This window comes from Chiloscyllium plagiosum, unplaced genomic scaffold (assembly GCF_037043375.1).
Source record: "Chiloscyllium plagiosum isolate Xiang-an unplaced genomic scaffold, Cpla_swu_hap1 HiC_scaffold_11, whole genome shotgun sequence".
In the NCBI taxonomy this organism is placed as follows: Eukaryota; Metazoa; Chordata; class Chondrichthyes; order Orectolobiformes; family Hemiscylliidae; genus Chiloscyllium; species Chiloscyllium plagiosum.
This window is the reverse complement of record NW_028270149.1, coordinates 44,189,527-44,207,639: the sequence shown is the minus strand read 5'-3', so window position 1 is coordinate 44,207,639 and position 18,113 is coordinate 44,189,527. Positions and strand designations below refer to the sequence as shown.

The window sequence follows — 18,113 nt, the reverse complement described above, 5'->3', positions numbered from 1 at the left end:
TTGAAAACTGGACAGCATAGGTTCAAGGGGAAAAGTTTAAGAAGGACCTGAGGGGCAATATCTTCATGCAGAGTGGTGTGTATATGGAATGAATTGCCAGAGAAGCGGTTGAGGCCGGTACAATAGCAACATTTAAAAAAAAATTGGATAGGTACATGGATGGGAAGAGTTTAGAGGGATATGGACCAAATGTGAGCAATTAGAACTAGCTGAGTGGGTACCATGATCAGCATGTAGCATTTTGGGCCAAAGGGCCTGTTTCCATGTTGTATTTCTCTATGACTATATGATTAATTGGGACCAGCCAATCTGTGCTTATTTTCATCCAATTACCTCACTGGCTATCAATACAGTGTTTGGAGATAATTGTCTAATCATTACTCACTGGAATTATTTGGAGTGGGGCTTGACCCTTTAGTTCAGAGTGTGATCATTAAAACCAAATGTTTACTCACCATTTAACTTACTTTATGGTTGAAAAAATGTGTACTGCACATGTCTTGTTCCTGAAGGGAACTGTCTGCCAACAACACAAAAGTAAAAGAAAATTACCCTGATGATTCCAACACTCTATTTATGTGAAGTAACAAAGATTCTACTGGGAGACCAGTGGGTGTAGGACTGGAATGAAGACAAATATCTTCACTCAAAGTGTCGTGATTATTTGTAATTGTCCACTGTGAAGAGCTATGGATATTCAGTTGATAAATAATTTCAAGACCGAGGCTGATTGATAGATACTTTGAGTGGACAAGAGAATCAAGTAATATATCAAGTAATATGGGGATGAGGCAGAAAATAGAGTTGATGTACATGTCCATGCATGGCTTTATTAATGCCAGACCATGTTTCATAGATTGCATTATCTACTCTTGTTTCTTTTCCTTACATTCTTGTAATGTTGATGTCCTAAAACAAAAATGAGTCAAAGCCAAACAAAAATTACAAAAGTTACCAGGGTTGATTCAAAACAAATTTTAAAACAGAAATCTTAATGTCCAGTTGTAATGGAGACAAACTGGGAGAACTTTAATGAGCTAAGACTTTCTCTGTATTTCAGGTTTATTATTAGCTGGCCTAGTTTCCCAGGGACCTGGCAGATGAAAAGAGGAAACAGCAACTCGAGCAAACTGTAAAATGTCTTTCGTGCACGATTGTGGGAGAAGAAAGTGTTGCCCTTTTCATCCTTACCCTTCCATGGAAATTTGCTTCATTCTATTATTAGACCATCCTCTGATAATTTCCTGAACCTCAACTCATCTTATCCATCTATTTCAATAACGATTTCAATGGCATTCGCCAATGTTTTTCAACTTCCAATGTCAATCAGTTTACACAATGTCAATATGTTCCTCTCTTTCCCCTCCAAATGACCACCATAACCCATAATATTTCCCCACTCAAAAGTATGTCAACCCACTCTTTTTCTCCTTCCTTCCTCTCCACTGTATCCAGAGCTGAAGGCTAATTGTCATTCTGTCAACCTGACTGTGACCAGGAGATGAAGTCCAAAGATGTTAATCAGAACCTCCCCTTAAATTCAATACCTTCTCCAGGATGCTGGTATCCCTGGGCTTCCCAGCCATAAAATTCCCCCTCAATATCAAGATCAGGATGCTGAAATGGATAGTTGTAGTATCGAAATCTCAACAATGGAGATTTGTCACCACTTTACACTTTTGTTTTCAGGTTTGCAGGTGATTATACCAATGTTCTACCTTGGAGTGGTGATAATTCTTTATTTCATTCCACTTGCAATTTCCTCCCCTTGTATTATTGAAAGGAAAGATCTGCCACCACGACCAGCCATGATGGGACACCGTGGAGCACCCATGGTAGGTACCTGCTATTCTATTCCAGAAAGACAGTTAGTGAAGGATAGAACTAGAGCTAATTTTACACATTTTAACAATAATTTAGAGAGTTACACAATACAAGTATAGACCTGCTAATGTAGCAAACACTGTCTCAGACTGTATCTATTTGTGAGGGCTGAAATGAATGACCAGAACATTTAAACACAGGTAATATTGAATTAACATGTTCATTATCGATGGTACTTGGCTAGGATGTGTTTAATACTGTTGCTATGCATAGAATGCATTAGATGGTGACTGTTCTATATATTGTTTTAGTTGGCGCCAGAGAATACCCTGATGTCATTTGAGGAAACTGTGAAATGTGAGGCATCTACTTTTGAAAGTGATGTACAGATCAGGTATGTGATGAGGAGCTGTTTTTAAAACCATCACATGTATTGAAGTTATCTTACCAATTTGATTTCATTATTTTCTAACATTTCCTACACAATCCCTCTGTAATCATTCTGACCCCAACGTCAGCTCCTCCATAATCCCATGATAGAAAAGTGAAATACAAACAAGAAACATTGGAAAGTTCTCAGGTCAGGCAGCAACTGTGGAAGGAGAAACAGAATTAATGACTGGAAAATTCTGTGAGGTTTGAACACACTTATATACACTCAAACTTTTCTCCTGCTTAAGAAAGTTCAATCCTTACTCTAGGCCGAGGTAAGGCTTCAAAAGCTTGGAAAAAAATAGTTGTTGAAATCATGATTAGATTAGATTCCCTACAGTGTGGAAACAGGCCATTTAGTCCAACAAGTCCACACCAACCCTCCAAAGAGTAACCCAGCCAAACCCATTTCCCTCTGACTAATGCACTTAATACTATGGGCAATTTAGCATGGCCAATTCATCTGGCCTGCATGTGTTTGGACAGTGGGAGGAAACCAGAGCACCCAAAGGAAACCTACCTATGTGCAAACTCCACACAGACAGTCACTCAAGGCTTGAATCGAACCTGGGTCCCTGGTGCTGTGGGGCAGCAGTGCTAACTACTGAGCCACCACACCACCCATAAATGGCAGGAAGGTTATAGAGATTTTTTTGCTTTTGGCACAAGTCCAATTTCTATTTGAGAGACCTGGGGTTCTCTATTGCACTACCATTGTCCAGTCTGCTGGATTTAAGGTACGGTCACCAGTAGGCAGGGTACAGATATCAAGTGTTTATCAGGGCTTAATAACCAGGACCACAGTTCTTTATGGGGCCCATTATGTTAGAAACCAGGCCTTTAGCAGTCTCCTAGCCAGTAATTTCTGTCCCTGCCCCGACCAGCAGGCAGATACCCATCTACTCACAAGCCATTTCTATTCCGAAGTGAGTTGGCTGAGTTATATTTCTATGAAAGCTTTAGCATATATGCATCTACACATTTATAAACATATAAATGTAGATGGTTCAGCCCTTCAAGCCTGCTGCAATATTCAAAATGCTCATGATTTGATTGTGATGAAAAATCCACATTTCTGCATACCCACATTAACCTTTCAACTCCTTGCTTAACAAAATGTTATCAATCACTGCCTTAAAAATATTCAAGGACTCTGCCTCCACCACCTTTTCAGAAGAAGCACTCACAAAATATCATTATCTCCGTTTTAAATGAGTGACTCCTGATTTTCAAATTGTGACTCCTGATTTTTAAACATTGTTCTAGATTTCTCCATAAGAGGAAATGTCCTTTCCACATCCATCTCTCAATCAAGTCACCTCTTACGCTTCAAAATTAGCAGATGCAGGCCTAGACGATCCAGCCTGTCCACATAATGCAACCACTATTGCAAGTATTAGTCAAGTGAACCTTCTCTGAACTGCCTCCAACACTTAAGACCATAAGACCATAAGTCATAGGAGTGGAAGTAAGGCCATTCGGCCCATCGAGTCCACTCCGCCATTCAATCATGGCTGATGCGCATTTCAGCTCCACTTACCAGCGTTCTCCCCGTAGCCCTTAATTCCTCTAGACAACAAGAATCTATCAATCTCGGCCTTGAAGACATTTAGCGTCCCGGCTTCCACTGCACTCCGTGGCAATGAATTCCACAGGCCCACCACTCTCTGGCTGAAGAAATGTCTCCGCATTTCTGTTCTGAAATGACCCCCTCTAATTCTAAGGCTGTGTCCTCGAGTCCTAGTCTCCTCGTCTAACTGAAACAATTTCCTAGCATCCACCTTTTCCAAGCCATGTATTATTTTGTACGTCTCTATTAAGTCTCCCCTTAATCTTCTAAACTCCAACGAATACAATCCCAGTATCCTCAGCCGTTCCTCATATGTTAGACCTGTCATTCCAGGGATCATCCGTGTGAATCTCCGCTGGACACGTTCCAGTGCCAGTATGTCCTTCCTGAGGTGTGGGGACCAAAACTGGACACAGTACTCCAAATGGGGCCTAACCAGAGCTTTATAAAGTCTTAGTAGTACATCTCTGCTTTTATATTCCAACCCTCTTGAGATAAGAGACAACATTGCATTCGCTTTCTTAATCACAGACTCAACCTGCATGTTTACCTTTAGAGAATCCTCGACTAGCACTCGCAGATCCCTTTGTGCTTTGGCTTTATTAATTTTCTCACCATTTAGAAAGTAGTCTATGCTTTTATTCTTTTTGCCAAAGTGCAAGACCTCGCACTTGCTCACGTTAAATTCCATCAGCCATTTCCTGGACCACTCTCCCAACCTGTCTAGATCCTTCTGTAGCCTCCCCACTTCCTCAGTACTACCTGCCTGTCCACCTAACTTCGTATCATCGGCAAACTTCGCTAGAATGCCCCCGGTTCCCTCATCCAAATCATTAATATATAATGCGAACAGCTGTGGCCCCAGCACCGAACCCTGCGGGACACCGCTCGTCACCGGCTGCCATTCTGAAAAAGAACCTTTTATCCCAATTCTCTGCCTTCTGTTAGACAGCCAATCCTCAATCCATCCCAGCAGCTCACCTCGAACACCATGGGCCCTCACCTTGCTCAGCAGCCTCCCGTGTGGCACCTTATCAAAGGCCTTTTGAAAGTCTAGATAGACCACATCCACTGGGTTTCCCTGGTCTAACCTACTTGTTACGTCTTCAAAAAATTCCAACAGGTTTGTCAGGCATGACCTCCCTTTACTAAATCCATGTTGACTTGTTCTAATCAGACTCTGCTCTTCCAAGAATTTAGAAACCTCATCCTTAATGATGGATTCTAAAATTTTACCAACAACCAAGGTTAAGCTGATTGGCCTATAATTTTCCATCTTTTGCCTTGATCCTTTCTTGAACAAGGGGGTTACAACAGCCATCTTCCAATCATCCGGGACCTTTCCTGACTCCAGTGACTCTTGAAAGATCTCAACTAATGCCTCTGCTATTTCCTCAGCCACCTCTCTCAGAACTCTAGGGTGTATCCCATCGGGGCCAGGAGATTTATCAATTTTAAGACTTTTCTAGCACTCTGCATCTCCATTAAATAACATGACCAATATTATGCACAGTACTTAGACATGATCTCACCAGTATGCTGTGTAACTGAAGCATAACCTCCCCACTTTCCCCTCTGAATAGACTTTCTAATTACTTGATCCAACTGCATACTAATCTTTTGTGATTCATACATGAGAACTGCACTTCATGGCACTACAATCTTTCAATATTATGGTAATTCTTATTTTTTATTCTTCCAGCCAAAGTGAACCATTTCATTTCTCCCACACTATATTCCATTGCCACATCTTTGCCACTCTCTTCACATGCCTATATATCTATGTAGCCTCTTTAGATTTTCTTCACAACTTACTTTCCCACCTACTTTTGCATCATCAACAAATCTGGCAATGATACATTCCATCCCTTCATCTAAGTCATTGTTGTGAATTGTAACTAATTGAAGTCCTGGCACCAATCCCTTTGGCACTTCACTCATTATATCATATCAAATTGAAGAAGACTTATTTATGCTTACTCTTTGCTTGCTGTTAGCCAGCTAATCTTCTATCTATGCCAATATGCTACTCCCTACAACATGTGCTTTTATTTTATACAATAATCTTTGATGTGACACCTTATCAAATGTCTTCACGAAATCAAAGAAGGGTGGCACAGTGGCCAAGGGTGGCATGGTGGCTCAGTGATTAGCACTGCTGCCTCACAATGCCAGGGACCTGGGTTCGATTCCAGCCTCAAGCAACTGTCTGTGTGGAGTTTGCACATTTTCCCCATGTGTACATGGGCTTCCTCCAGGTGCTCCGGTTTCCTACCACAATCCAAAGATATGCAGGTTAGGTGAATTGGCTATGCTAAGTTGCCCATAATGTTCAGGGATGTGTAGATTCGGTGTACTAGACATGGGAAGTGTAGAGTAATAAGGTAGGGGAATGGGTTTGGGTGGGATACTCTTTAGAGGATCAGTATGAACTTGTTGGGCCATTTGGCCAGTTTCCACACTGTAGGGATTCTGTGATTCTTCCACTAGAACCTCTTTATCCACAGCGTATATTAGTCGATCTGATCAGGCCATCTATACTTGCCTGGTGAAGAGTCTTCAAACTCTGATGAAGAGTTATCTAGACTTGAAACATTAGCTTGGTCTCTTTCCATGGATGCTGTCTGACCCAATGTGATCTGTAATATTCGTTGTTTTCAGTACAGATTCCAGTATCTGCAATAATTTATTCCGACATGCTGTTTCAATATCTAACTAACCCGAACTGATGCTGTTCCTACTTATTTTTAATTTACTTATGGGACGTGGGCCAGCACTTGTTGGCTAGTTGCTCTCAGAAAGTGGTAATGAGCTGCCTTCTTCCATTGCAGTAGTATCATAGAATCCCTACATTGTGGAAGCAGGCCCTTTGGCCTAACAAGTCCACACCGACCCTCTGAAGTGCAACCCACCCAGTCACCCAAAGCTAGAATCGAACCCAGGTCCCTGGCTCTGTGAGGCAGCAGTGCTAACCACTGAGCCACTGTGCCACCCCTTGACCCAGAATGCTGTTAGGTAGGGAATTCCGAGATTTTTTTCCCAATAATATTGAATGACACAATTGTATTAATGCCATCATTAATTAACTGCCAATTCTCCACTTTATTTTCCATTTTTTTTCTGTCATTCCTAAAAATTCTGTATCTTTCAAGATTCAGGTCCCAATAGGATCTTTAAGTCATGTCTCTCTGTAATAACTACCAGATTGTATTTATATTTGCATTCTCAGTTCATCTGCTTTATTTTGAAAGGTATATGCTTTCAGATACATCACCTTTAGTTTTGTCCTTATACTCATTATAAATGGTTGTATTAAGTGTTGGTGGACTGTTAGATTTGTAGCCTCTATGCATTTCTGCCACGGTCTGTTTATCATTTCTGTGTTCGTACCTTTTTTTGGCCTTAACTCTGTTCTTTGATTTACTACGTCTTCTATTTTCTCTAATTATGTGGTCACCAAGGACTCTGGTCTCAGCATGATTCAGATGGAGATCATCCTATTTCCTCTGTATTGATGCCAGTGACTTGAACCCACAGTTCTCCCACGGTCTTTCAATCATCTATTTGTCTCTCTAATCTAATTTACCCTATTTCAATTCATAGCTGGCTCTAATAATAATGTAAAGGATGTGACATTTGAGGTTTTGCTTCTTAACGTGGCACCTAGCTCCTCTTACTGACAATGCAGAGCCTATTTCTTGGGACTGCCTAAATCCTTTATACTATATGGACCACAGTGACTGGATCTTCCCCCTCCCACCATACATTCCTCTCCAACCCTGAGCAGATGTTCCAAACCCTGGCTTCAGGCAGGCAACGTAAACATCTAGACTCGTGTTTTTTCCTGCAGAAAATTATATCAATCTTCCTCAGTGTACAGTTTCCTGCTGCAACTCCTCAGTTTTGAATAACTTCTTATACTGCTGTGATCAGTTAGCTGACAGCCCAACCTCCACAAGGAGGTTGAGCAGTTCATCAAATTCACCAACACATTCCACCCTGACCTTAAATTTACCTGGACCATCTCTGATACCTTCCTCCCCTTCCTTGGCCTCTCCAACTCTATCAATGACGACCGACTTGGCACTGACATTTTGTACAAACCCACCAACTCCCACAGCTACATGGATTACACCTCTTCCCACCCTACCTCCTGCAAAAATGCCATCCCGTATTCCCAATTCCTCCGCCTCTACCATACCTGCTCCCAGGAGGACCAATTCCACCCCAGAACACACCAGATGGTCTCCTTCTTTAAAGACTGCAATTTCCCTTCCCATGTGGTTGAAGATGCCCTCCAACGCATCTCATCCACATCCCGTACCTCCGCCCTCAAACCCCACCCCAACCGTAACAAGGACAAAACTCCCCCCCCGTACCTCACCTTCCACCCTACCAACCTTCGCATAAACCGTCTCATCTGCCGACACTTCTGCTATCTCTAAACAGTCCCTACGACCAGGGATATATTTCCCTCCCCCCCTTTCCGCTTTCCGTAAAGACTGTTCCCTCCATGGCTACCTGTTCAGGACCACGCCCACCAACAACCCACCCTCGCTCCTTGCACCTTCCCCTGCCACCGCAGGAATTGCAAAACCTGCGCCCACACCTCCCCCCTCAAGTCCATCCAAGGCTCCAAAGGAGCCTTTCACATCCATCAAAGTTTCACCTGCACCTCTACCAATGTCATTTATTGTATCCGTTGCTTCTAATGCGGTCTCCTCTACATTGGGGAGACTGGACACCTTCTCGCAGAGCACTTTAGGGAACATCTCCGGGATACCAGCACCAATCAACGCCACCGCCCCGTGGCCCAACATTTCAACTCCCCCTCCCACTCTGCCGAGGACATGCAGGTCCTGGGCCTCCTCCACCACTACTCCCACACCTCCGGACTCCTGGAGGAAGAACGCCTCATCTTCCACCTCAGAACACTTCAACCCCAGGGCATCAATGTGGACTTCACCAGTTTCCTCATTTCCCCTCCCCCCCACCTTACCCCAGTTCCAAACTTCCAGCTTAGCACCATCCTCATGACCTATCCTACCTGCCAATCTCCCTTCCCACCTATCTGCTCCACCCTCCTCTCTGACCTATCACCTTCATCCCCACCTCCATCCACCTATTGTACTTTTGGTTACCTTCCTCCTCAGTCCCACCCCCCCTCCCATATATCTCTCCACCCTGGAGGCTCCTGCCTTCATTCCTGATAAAGGGCTTTTGCCCAAAACTCGAGTTTCCTGCTCATAGGATGCTGCCTGACCTGCTGAGCTTTTCCAGCACCACTCTGATTTCCAGCATCTGCAGTCCTCACTTTTGCCTCGCTGACAGACCAGCTGAGTTTCTCTAAAACTATTTCCAAACCTCTAACATTCACAGCATGTTGCTTTTACATCATTATTTTTGGCAATTTCATATTCAGTTATATTTCTATGCATTGTATTAACCGTACTATAAGTGGTTATATAATGTGGAACCTGAGCAATACAATAGACCTTAGTCACTTACCACATACCTAAATAACCAGCTCCTTCTCCTGTAGCAGAGTATCAGTTCCTGAAGCAAAGAATGTTCAGAGAAAGCAAAAGCAATAGTACACCTCTTTCTGTTCCTCCCCTGAACTCCCCTAATCCTTAATGCCAGCGCTTTACTGTGAGTAGTACTCAAGTACTAGTCACATTAAGTTGAATAGTTTTATTTGCTCCTAAGAGAAAAAGTCTATCTTTAGCTGGTTCTTAATTAAGCTGCACTTTCACTGGAAACTTTATTAAAACCATGCTTTCGGCTGGCAACTGCAGATTTTAAACTGTAGATTTCAATTTAATGCTAACTACATTAGATTTGTAGAAAATTTTAAAAATAGGATTTCTTACCCAATAGCTGCGTGCACTCAGTCAGAGCTGCTTCCTATCTCTCTTGCACTTAAACACAAAGGTCATCAGTAACATGGTTAATTCCATTGAGGCCTTTACAACCAAACATATTTCTCTCCTGCTTCATTTTGGGATTATGTTGATCTAAACTTCCTTGATTCAACTGCATAGAATGCTACATGGGACCTTAATGGGACTATCTTGATAGGTAAGCACACAACCAAAACCTTGCTGCAGAATACTAATGCATTAAAGTGGGTCTCATAATTTGTTAAAAAAAAATACCTTGCAACATTAGGCACAGTTAGAGCCTCAATACATAGTGACACTTGGTGTTTGCAGATGGAGGATTCATTCACAGCTTGATACAGTTGCACACACAATGATGAGGTTGATGCTGGGTACATTTTGTTCCCAACTGACTTGAAAGAAGTTCTGAGATTTACATATTAATGAATCGAAACTTGCAACCCCATTCTAAATGATTAAAGACTTAACAGCAATCAGGTTTGTTCAATACACCTCATCAGTTGTATGACACTGAGTTTTTACCATAAATTCTGTGTCCTATGATTCTGCCCCATTAGCTAACTGATGAAGGAACAGCACTCTGAAAGCCAGTGCTTCCAAATAAACCTGTTGGATTATAACCTGGTGTTGTGTGATTGTTAATCTTGTCCACTTACTTGTGGAATGATCCATTGCAAAGAAGATCTGAGGAGAGATGCAGTGTTTTTTTTTCTGTCAAAGTTCATCCAGAAAATCCCATTACATAGAATTCTATGCTCTACATGTCATTCCCAGGGATGCACAGTGAAATAAACATCAACTGTGGCTTGAAGGCCAACAACTTAATAGAGGATGTTCTTTGATATGTTCAATGTTTCCTGGTCTTCCAGTGCAAAGAATTGCCCTTGACTGAGTATTGCAGACTGGCACATTCCAAGATCGATTGCTGTAAGCTGAGGGATCTACTAAAACCTGGAGCAGCTGCTGCAAGTGTGGACTGGGGAAACGTTGTTGTCAGTCATCGTGCGTTAGGAGACACTTCAAAATGGAATTAGACAGATGGAATGAAGTTGAATTCTATTGTACTTACTGTAATTTTCACTATGAAAGATTCTGCACTTGGGTTGTATGCCTGATATGGAATATAAACTAAATTTAAATAAAAATAATAACATGATGATGTTAAATCACCTAAAGATGTTAAATCACCTGAATGTGTAACATACTGTATAGGAACAAATTTAATTTTATTGCAAATTCTGAAAATTTCAAATCAAAATATTTTGAAATATGCTCTTAACGTGTATTTTTTGAAAAAAAATACTAAAATCTAGATTGACAAGATTACATTTTTTTTTCTAGTTTTGATGGAGTTCCATTTCTAATGCATGACTCTACATTTGAAAGAACAACAGACATAGTAGATGTTTTTCCTAAATGGGCCAGAAATGATGTCGCAAGTTTTACATGGACAGAGATTCAGAAGCTCAATGCAGGGAAGTGGTTTCTACAGGTAAAGATTTGATGGCTTTTCATGTTTATTTTAATCTTTAGGATCAAAGCATTGTCCTTACTAAGTTCTGTGGAAACGTATGACCCATGTGGTACATCATCTTCTAAAATGCAGACAATAGAATAAATAAATTTAAGGGACTATATGCAGCTTCAGGTTTTGACATTATCCTGGCATCTTTAGGTCCTTAAGATTGAAAACAGTTAAGAAATATAGGTATAAAGTTTCATCTCTCAATTAGCCTTATTATTCTTCATAAAGATCTCAGAGCAGCTTCAGTTAAATTCCCCTATATAGGTTCCCTAACTTAGCACTAGGTGGCAATCTATGCCAAAAATATTACTCGTTGGCTGTTAAATTAAATAGAAATGCCATATTGGAAGATGTGTTGTTCTGAAATTGAAGCTAAAAGCACAATAGAAAAAAGTTGCAGTACATTCTGTCTATATATATAGCCATGCTATGTCTGAGAATATTGAATGGAAAGGTTTTGAGGGAATTTTACTTCTCATCTAACCTGTGCCGTAAGCACTCAATATAGACACTCAATCTAATGAGCACGTAAGTCACTATAAAAAGTTTAAATGCAAATGATGGGTGTTTTCATTGTCTTTGGAAGTTAAAATTATGACTGTAATATTTTTTGTTAAAAATCTGAAAGCTTCTGTAATATCTTGTTTCTCAGCCAACAGAATATATTGATTTGTCTATAGTGTAAAGGTAAAATAAGATGTTAACATATTTCTGTGTGCTCCTGACTTTGTGTATCTCCTTTCCTAATTCCACTCCCTGATAGAAAGATCCCTACTACTCAGTGAGGTTGCTATCAGAAGAATCACAGAAAAATGCTTCAGAACAACGCGTTTGTTCACTGGCTCAGCTGCTGGCTCTTGCTGCGAGAAACAAAAAATATGTGATATTTGACCTGCGACCTCCAAAGAATACGTCTCATCCATATTACAATGCTTCTCACAAAATTGTTGTGGAAACCATTCTGAATTCCTCAATTGATCACAATCTGGTAAGAAAATTAAACCTCCTGCTCAAAGATGACAGATAGAAATTGTCGCATCTCTACATTTGCAGAGCATAATATCTCTATGTTATGTCACTGTTTTCTGAAAAACATGAACTAAATGGGATTTTATTTCAATTCATTCTTCAATATTGGTTTTAAGGTATTTAAATTTGCAAAGAATTAACTCCCAGAAGTAGAATGGTGCATTTAGTGTATTAACCCAAGTGTAAATTTCACAACGTTTTGAAAGTTAATTAAGAAACAATGTAGAATCAAGGAAAGCATAACAGAGCAGTTCATACCTTGGTAAAACAAACAGATCAGATATTACAGTGAGAGGAGGTGATTAGATTAGATTACAGTGTGGAAACAGGCCCTTCGGCCCAACAAGTCCACACCGACCCGCCGAAGCGCAACCCACCCATACCCCTACATTTACCCCTTACCTAACACTACGGGCAATTTAGCATGGCCAATTCACCTGACCTGCACATCTTTGGATTGTGGGAGGAAACCGGAGCACCCGGAGGAAACCCATGCAGACAATGTGCAAACTCCACACAGTCAGTCGCCTGAGGCGGGAATTGAACTCGGGTCTCCGGCACTGTGAGGCAACAGTGCTAACCACTGTGCCACCGTGCCGCCCATGGGCAGGTGGTTGTAGCTATGGAAATAGATCGAAATGTGAAAAAACTTTTCAGAAGGAATTTGGAGGGCTTTTAACAGTTTAAGGATTGTATTGGAGGCAAACTATTGTTGAATGAGTTCAATAAAGGAGGGATAAAAGGATCAGGAGTATTTCATAGAAAGACAGCATTTTGGACAAGCATTGATTTTGATGGGCCATTTCTGAGACCATCCAAGAAGCTTGTATCTGCATTTCAAAGTTGCTAACCTTTATAAAGGATTGTCAGAGCTTGTAAACAACATGGAAGCCCATGCACACCCTTCAATAGATCCATCTGGAATCATCTCATCTCACCTCCTGCCTCGAGTCTTCTGATTAAGATGACAGAAGCATCTCAGTCACAGTGTGTGACCTTCCGTCAGGAGAATCCTTGTTTCCCCAGCAACTTGGGCCATGTCCAGTCAGGATTCCATGTTCTTCCAAGTTAATGCATTGGTGCAACACAGTTAGTTAGGGGATTTAAGCACTAATGATCATAGAACTCCTCAGGAAATGATTGCAGTGAATGGGTGAAATTCAAGATAAAAGAGTCAGATTTCATAGACCACAGAAGCAGATAGATGCTGCAGGAGTGTATGTTTTTACAAGGTAGTTACAACATTTAAAAGGCATTTAGATAAATACAAGAATAGGAAAGGTTTGGAGGGAAATGGGCCAAACACAGGCAAGTGGGACTAGTTTAGGTTCGATACATGGGCAGTATGGACTTGTTGGAATGAAGGGTCTGTTTCCTTGCCGTATGGCTTTAACACTCTATAAGTAAAAATCGCTCCAGCATCAACATGTGGAGACACAAGGCCAACAAAACAAGTGTATAAGATGGCAATTCCGTGTGAGCATCCAGCCACTGGTCATCTCCGCTCCATGTGAGCCTCCAGCCACTGGCCATCCCTGTTCTGTGGGAGCCTCCAGCCACTGGTCAACCCCACTCTGTGTGAGCCTCCAGCCACTGGCAATCCCTGCTCCGTGTGAGCCTCCAGCCACTGGTCATCCCAGGCTACGTGAGCCTCCAGCCACTGGACATCCCTGCTCTGTGTGAGCCTCCAGCCATTGGTCATCTCCACTCCATGTGGTCATCCCTGCTCCGTGTGAGCCTCCAGCCACTGGTCATCCCCACTCAGTGTGAGCCTCCAGCCACGGGTCATCTCCACTCCATGTGGTCATCCCTGCTCCGTGTGAGCCTCCAGCCACTGGTCATCTCCACTCCATGTGGTCATCCCTGTTCCGTGTGAGCCTGCAGCCACTGGTCATCCCCGCTCCATGTGAGTCTCCAGCCATTGGTCATCCCTGCTCCATGTGAGGGTCCAGCCATTGTTCATCCCTGCCCCGTGTGATCCTCCAGCCACTGGTCATCCCCACTCTGTGTGAGCCTCCAGCCACTGGTCAGCCCTGCTCCGTGTGAGCATCCAGCCATTGGTCATCACTGCTCCGTGTGAGCATCCAGCCATTGGTCATCCCTGCTCTGTGTGAGCCTCCAGCCATTGGTCATTCCTGCTCCATGTGAGCCTCCAGCCATTGGTCATCCCGGCTCTGTGTGAGCGTCCAGCCACTGGTCTTCCGTGTTCCGTGTGAGACTCCAACCATTGGTCATCCCCGGTCTGTGTGAGCCACCAGCCATTGGTCATTACCGCTTCGTGTGAGCCTCCAGCCATTGGTCATCCCTGCTCTGTGTGAGCCTCCAGTCACTGGTCTTCCCCGTTCCGTATGAGCCTCCAGCCACTGGTCATCCCTGCTCCGTGTGAGACTCTAGCCACTGGTCATCTCCGCTCCATGTGAGCCTCCAGCCACTGCACATCCCTGCTCCGTGTGAGCCTCCAGCAACTGGTCATCCCTGCTCCGTGTGAGCTTCCAGCCATTGGTCATCTCCACTCCATGTGTGCCTGCAGCCACTGGCCATCCCTGTTCTGTGGGAGCCTCCAGTCACTGGTCATCCCCACTCTGTGTGAGCCTCCAGCCATTGGCAATCCCTGCTCCGTGTGAGCCTCCAGCCACTGGTCATCCCTGCTCCGTGTGAGCTTCCAGCCACTAGTCATCCCCGCTCCTTGTGAGCTTCCAGCCACTGGTCATCACTGCTCCGTGTGAGCCTCCTGCCACTGGTCATCCCCGCTCCGTGTGAGCCTCCTGCCACTGGTCATCACTGCTCCGTGTGAGCCTCCTGCCACTGGTCATCCCCGCTCCGTGTGAGCCTCCTGCCACTGGTCATCCCTGCTCTGTGTGAGCCTCCAGCCATTGGTCATCCCTGCTCCATGTGAGCCTCCTGCCACTGGTCATCCCTGCTCCGTGTGAGCCTCCTGCCACTGGTCATCCCCGCTCTGTGTGAGCCTCCTGCCACTGGTCATCCCTGCTCCGTGTGAGCCTCCTGCCACTGGTCATTCCTGCTCCGTGTGAGCTTCCAGCCACTAGTCATCACTGCTCCATGTGAGCCTCCAGCCATTGGTCATCCCTGCTCCGTGTGAGCCTCCAGCCACTGGTCATCCCTGTTCTGTGGGAGCCTCCAGTCACTGGTCATCCCCGCTCCGTGTGAGCTTCCAGCCATTGGTCATCCCGGCTCCGTGTGAGCCTCCTGCCACTGGTCATCCCCGCTCCGTGTGAGCTTCCAGCCACTGGTCATCCCTGTTCTGTGGGAGCCTCCAGTCACTGGTCATCCCCGCTCCGTGTGAGCTTCCAGCCACTGGTCATCCCCGCTCTGTGTGAGCCTCCTGCCACTGGTCATCCCCGCTCCGTGTGAGCTTCCAGCCACTGGTCATCCCTGCTCCGTGTGAGCCTCCTGCCACTGGTCATCCCTGCTCTGTGTGAGCCTCCCGCCACTGGTCATCCCTGCTCCGTGTGAGCTTCCAGCCACTGGTCATTCCCATTCCCTGTGAGTCTCCAGCCACTGGTCATCCCTGCTCCGTGTGAGCCTCCAACTTTAACCAACTCTGTCTACGTATCCTTGTAACTCAGAGAAAGTGAGGACTCAGATGCTGGAGATCAGAGCTGAGAATGTCATGCTCCAAAAGCACAGCAGGTCAGGCAGCATCCAAGGAGCAGAAGAATCAACATTTTGAGAAAAAACTCTTCATTAGAAATCTGCATCAATTCCTGGTGAAGGTCTTTGCCCGAAACATCGATCCTCCTGCTGCTCAGATGCTGCCTGACCTGCTGTGCTTTTCCAGCACCATATATCCATGTAATTGCCCTTGTTTAAGTTTGAAAAACTAGTTTCCAACCCAAAGTTTCTCACTGTAACGGAATATAGAATTACAACATTATATGATCACTCTTCCCTGAAAAATTCTTTACAATGAAATTATTAGTTAATCCTGTCTTATTGCACGTGGTAAAATAGGGCAAAGGCAACATGGTTTCATCAAGGGGAGGTCATGCCTAGTGAAGGGCTTATGCCTGAAACGTCGATCCTCCTGCTCCTCGGATGCTGCCTGACATGCTGTGCTTTTCCAGCGCCACACTTTTTGACACTTATTGCACATTGTTAAGTCTAAAACAGCTTGCTGTCCACTTGTTTCCACAATATATTGATATAAGTAAGAAAGTATCACAAATAAACTAAATGAGTTCCTCCTCAAAGTTACCTTTACCAATCTGATTTGTTTAATTACATGAATATTAAAATCTCCCTCATTTATTGAAGTTGTTTTCTTATTTCTTGACTTATTTTCTGTCCGACGGTATGTCTATTGTTAGGGATTATAAACTACTCCCATCAATTAATTCCTTCCCTTTCTATTTTTCTTCATCCAGCTGATTCTACATCTTGATCTTTAGAGCCAAAATTATTTTTCACTATTCTACTGATCTTATTCTGTAATAGCAAAGTTACTCATTTCATTTACCTTTCTTCCAAAATGTCAAATATCCTTGAACATTCAATTCCCAACACTGATCACCTTGCAATCACATTTCTGCAAAGGATATCATACCATATCGATTTATTTCTCTGTGTGATGTCAATTCATCCATCTTATCCCAAAGACTTCATGGATTCTAATATAGACCCTTTAATTTTGTCTTTTTATTGTATTTTCCACACAATGAACCTCTTTGCTGGTGCAGTGTTGTCATTTATTGTATCCGTTGCTCCCGATGCGGGGTCTCCTCTGCATTGGGGAGACTGGACGCCTCCTTGTACAGCACTTTAGGGAACATCTCCGGGACACCCGCACCAATCAACCCCACCACCCCGTGGGGGAACATTTCAACTTCCCCTCCCACTCTGCCGAGGTCCTGGGCCTCCTCCACCGCCGCTCCCTTGCCACCCGACGCCTGGAGGAAGAACGCCTCATCTTCCACCTCGGAACACTTCAACCCCAGGGCATCAATGTGGACTTCACCAGTTTCCTCATTTCCCCTCCCTCCACCTTACCTCAGTTCCAACCTTCCAGCTCAGCACTGTCCTCATGATCTGTCCTACCTGCCTATCTCCCTTCCCATCCATCGGCTCCACCCTCCCCTCTGACCTATCACCTTCATCCCCACCCCCATTCACCTATTGTACTCTTTGCTACCTTCTCCCTAGCTCCCCTCCCCACCCCCCCCCACCACCACCATTTATCTCTCCACCCTGGAGGCTACCTGCCTCTATTCCTGATGAAGGGCTTTTGCCCAAAACATCGATTTTCCTGCTCCTCGGATGCTACCTGACCTGCTGTGCTTTTCCAGCACTTCTCTGATCTAAACCCCAGTGTTGTTATTTGTAGACTCCGTCGCTTCCAGTCACATTCTGATTATCATTACCAATATTGCTACACCACAATATTTCCTTGTATTTTCTCATTAGCTTCCTAAACCTCCCTTCAGCAAATCTCTCCCAAACCTTTTAATTCAGAGCTCACTGTACATCATCTCCCAAACTCTTTAATTCAGAGCTCACTCTATAGCCCTGGTTATTTGAATCTTGAGGGCACTAGTCCAAGTACAATTTGAGTGAACCTATCAAACTGACACAATTTCCTCATCTCCAATTACTGATGCCTGTACCTTATGAATTGAAACCTATTTCAACTACACTAACCTTCGAGCCACACACCCACCTCCTCATCTGTTTGTTCCAATGGAAATTTACATATGGTTTGGGTAATGATCTACAGATTATAATCCTTGAGGTTCTGTTCTTCAATTTATCTCCTCTTGCCTATTCTTTCCAGTGCTGTTGACTCCAACACAACACAATGAATCACAATGCCAGT

At 43.8% G+C, this 18,113-nt stretch overlaps 1 protein-coding gene across 2 annotated transcripts in view; it reads left to right on the top strand.

The window, feature by feature from the left end:
* The window catches only part of gdpd2 (glycerophosphodiester phosphodiesterase domain containing 2), a 139,438-nt gene that overhangs the window by 75,645 nt on the left and 45,680 nt on the right, over positions 1–18,113 (top strand). For both annotated transcript variants that reach the window (XM_087992011.1, XM_043704773.2), the window contains exons 8-11: positions 1,690–1,835; positions 2,136–2,218; positions 11,071–11,221; positions 12,018–12,242. In XM_087992011.1, coding sequence (XP_087848137.1) covers positions 1,690–1,835; positions 2,136–2,218; positions 11,071–11,221; positions 12,018–12,242 — 605 coding nt within the window. The remainder of the gene's footprint in view (positions 1–1,689; positions 1,836–2,135; positions 2,219–11,070; positions 11,222–12,017; positions 12,243–18,113) is intronic.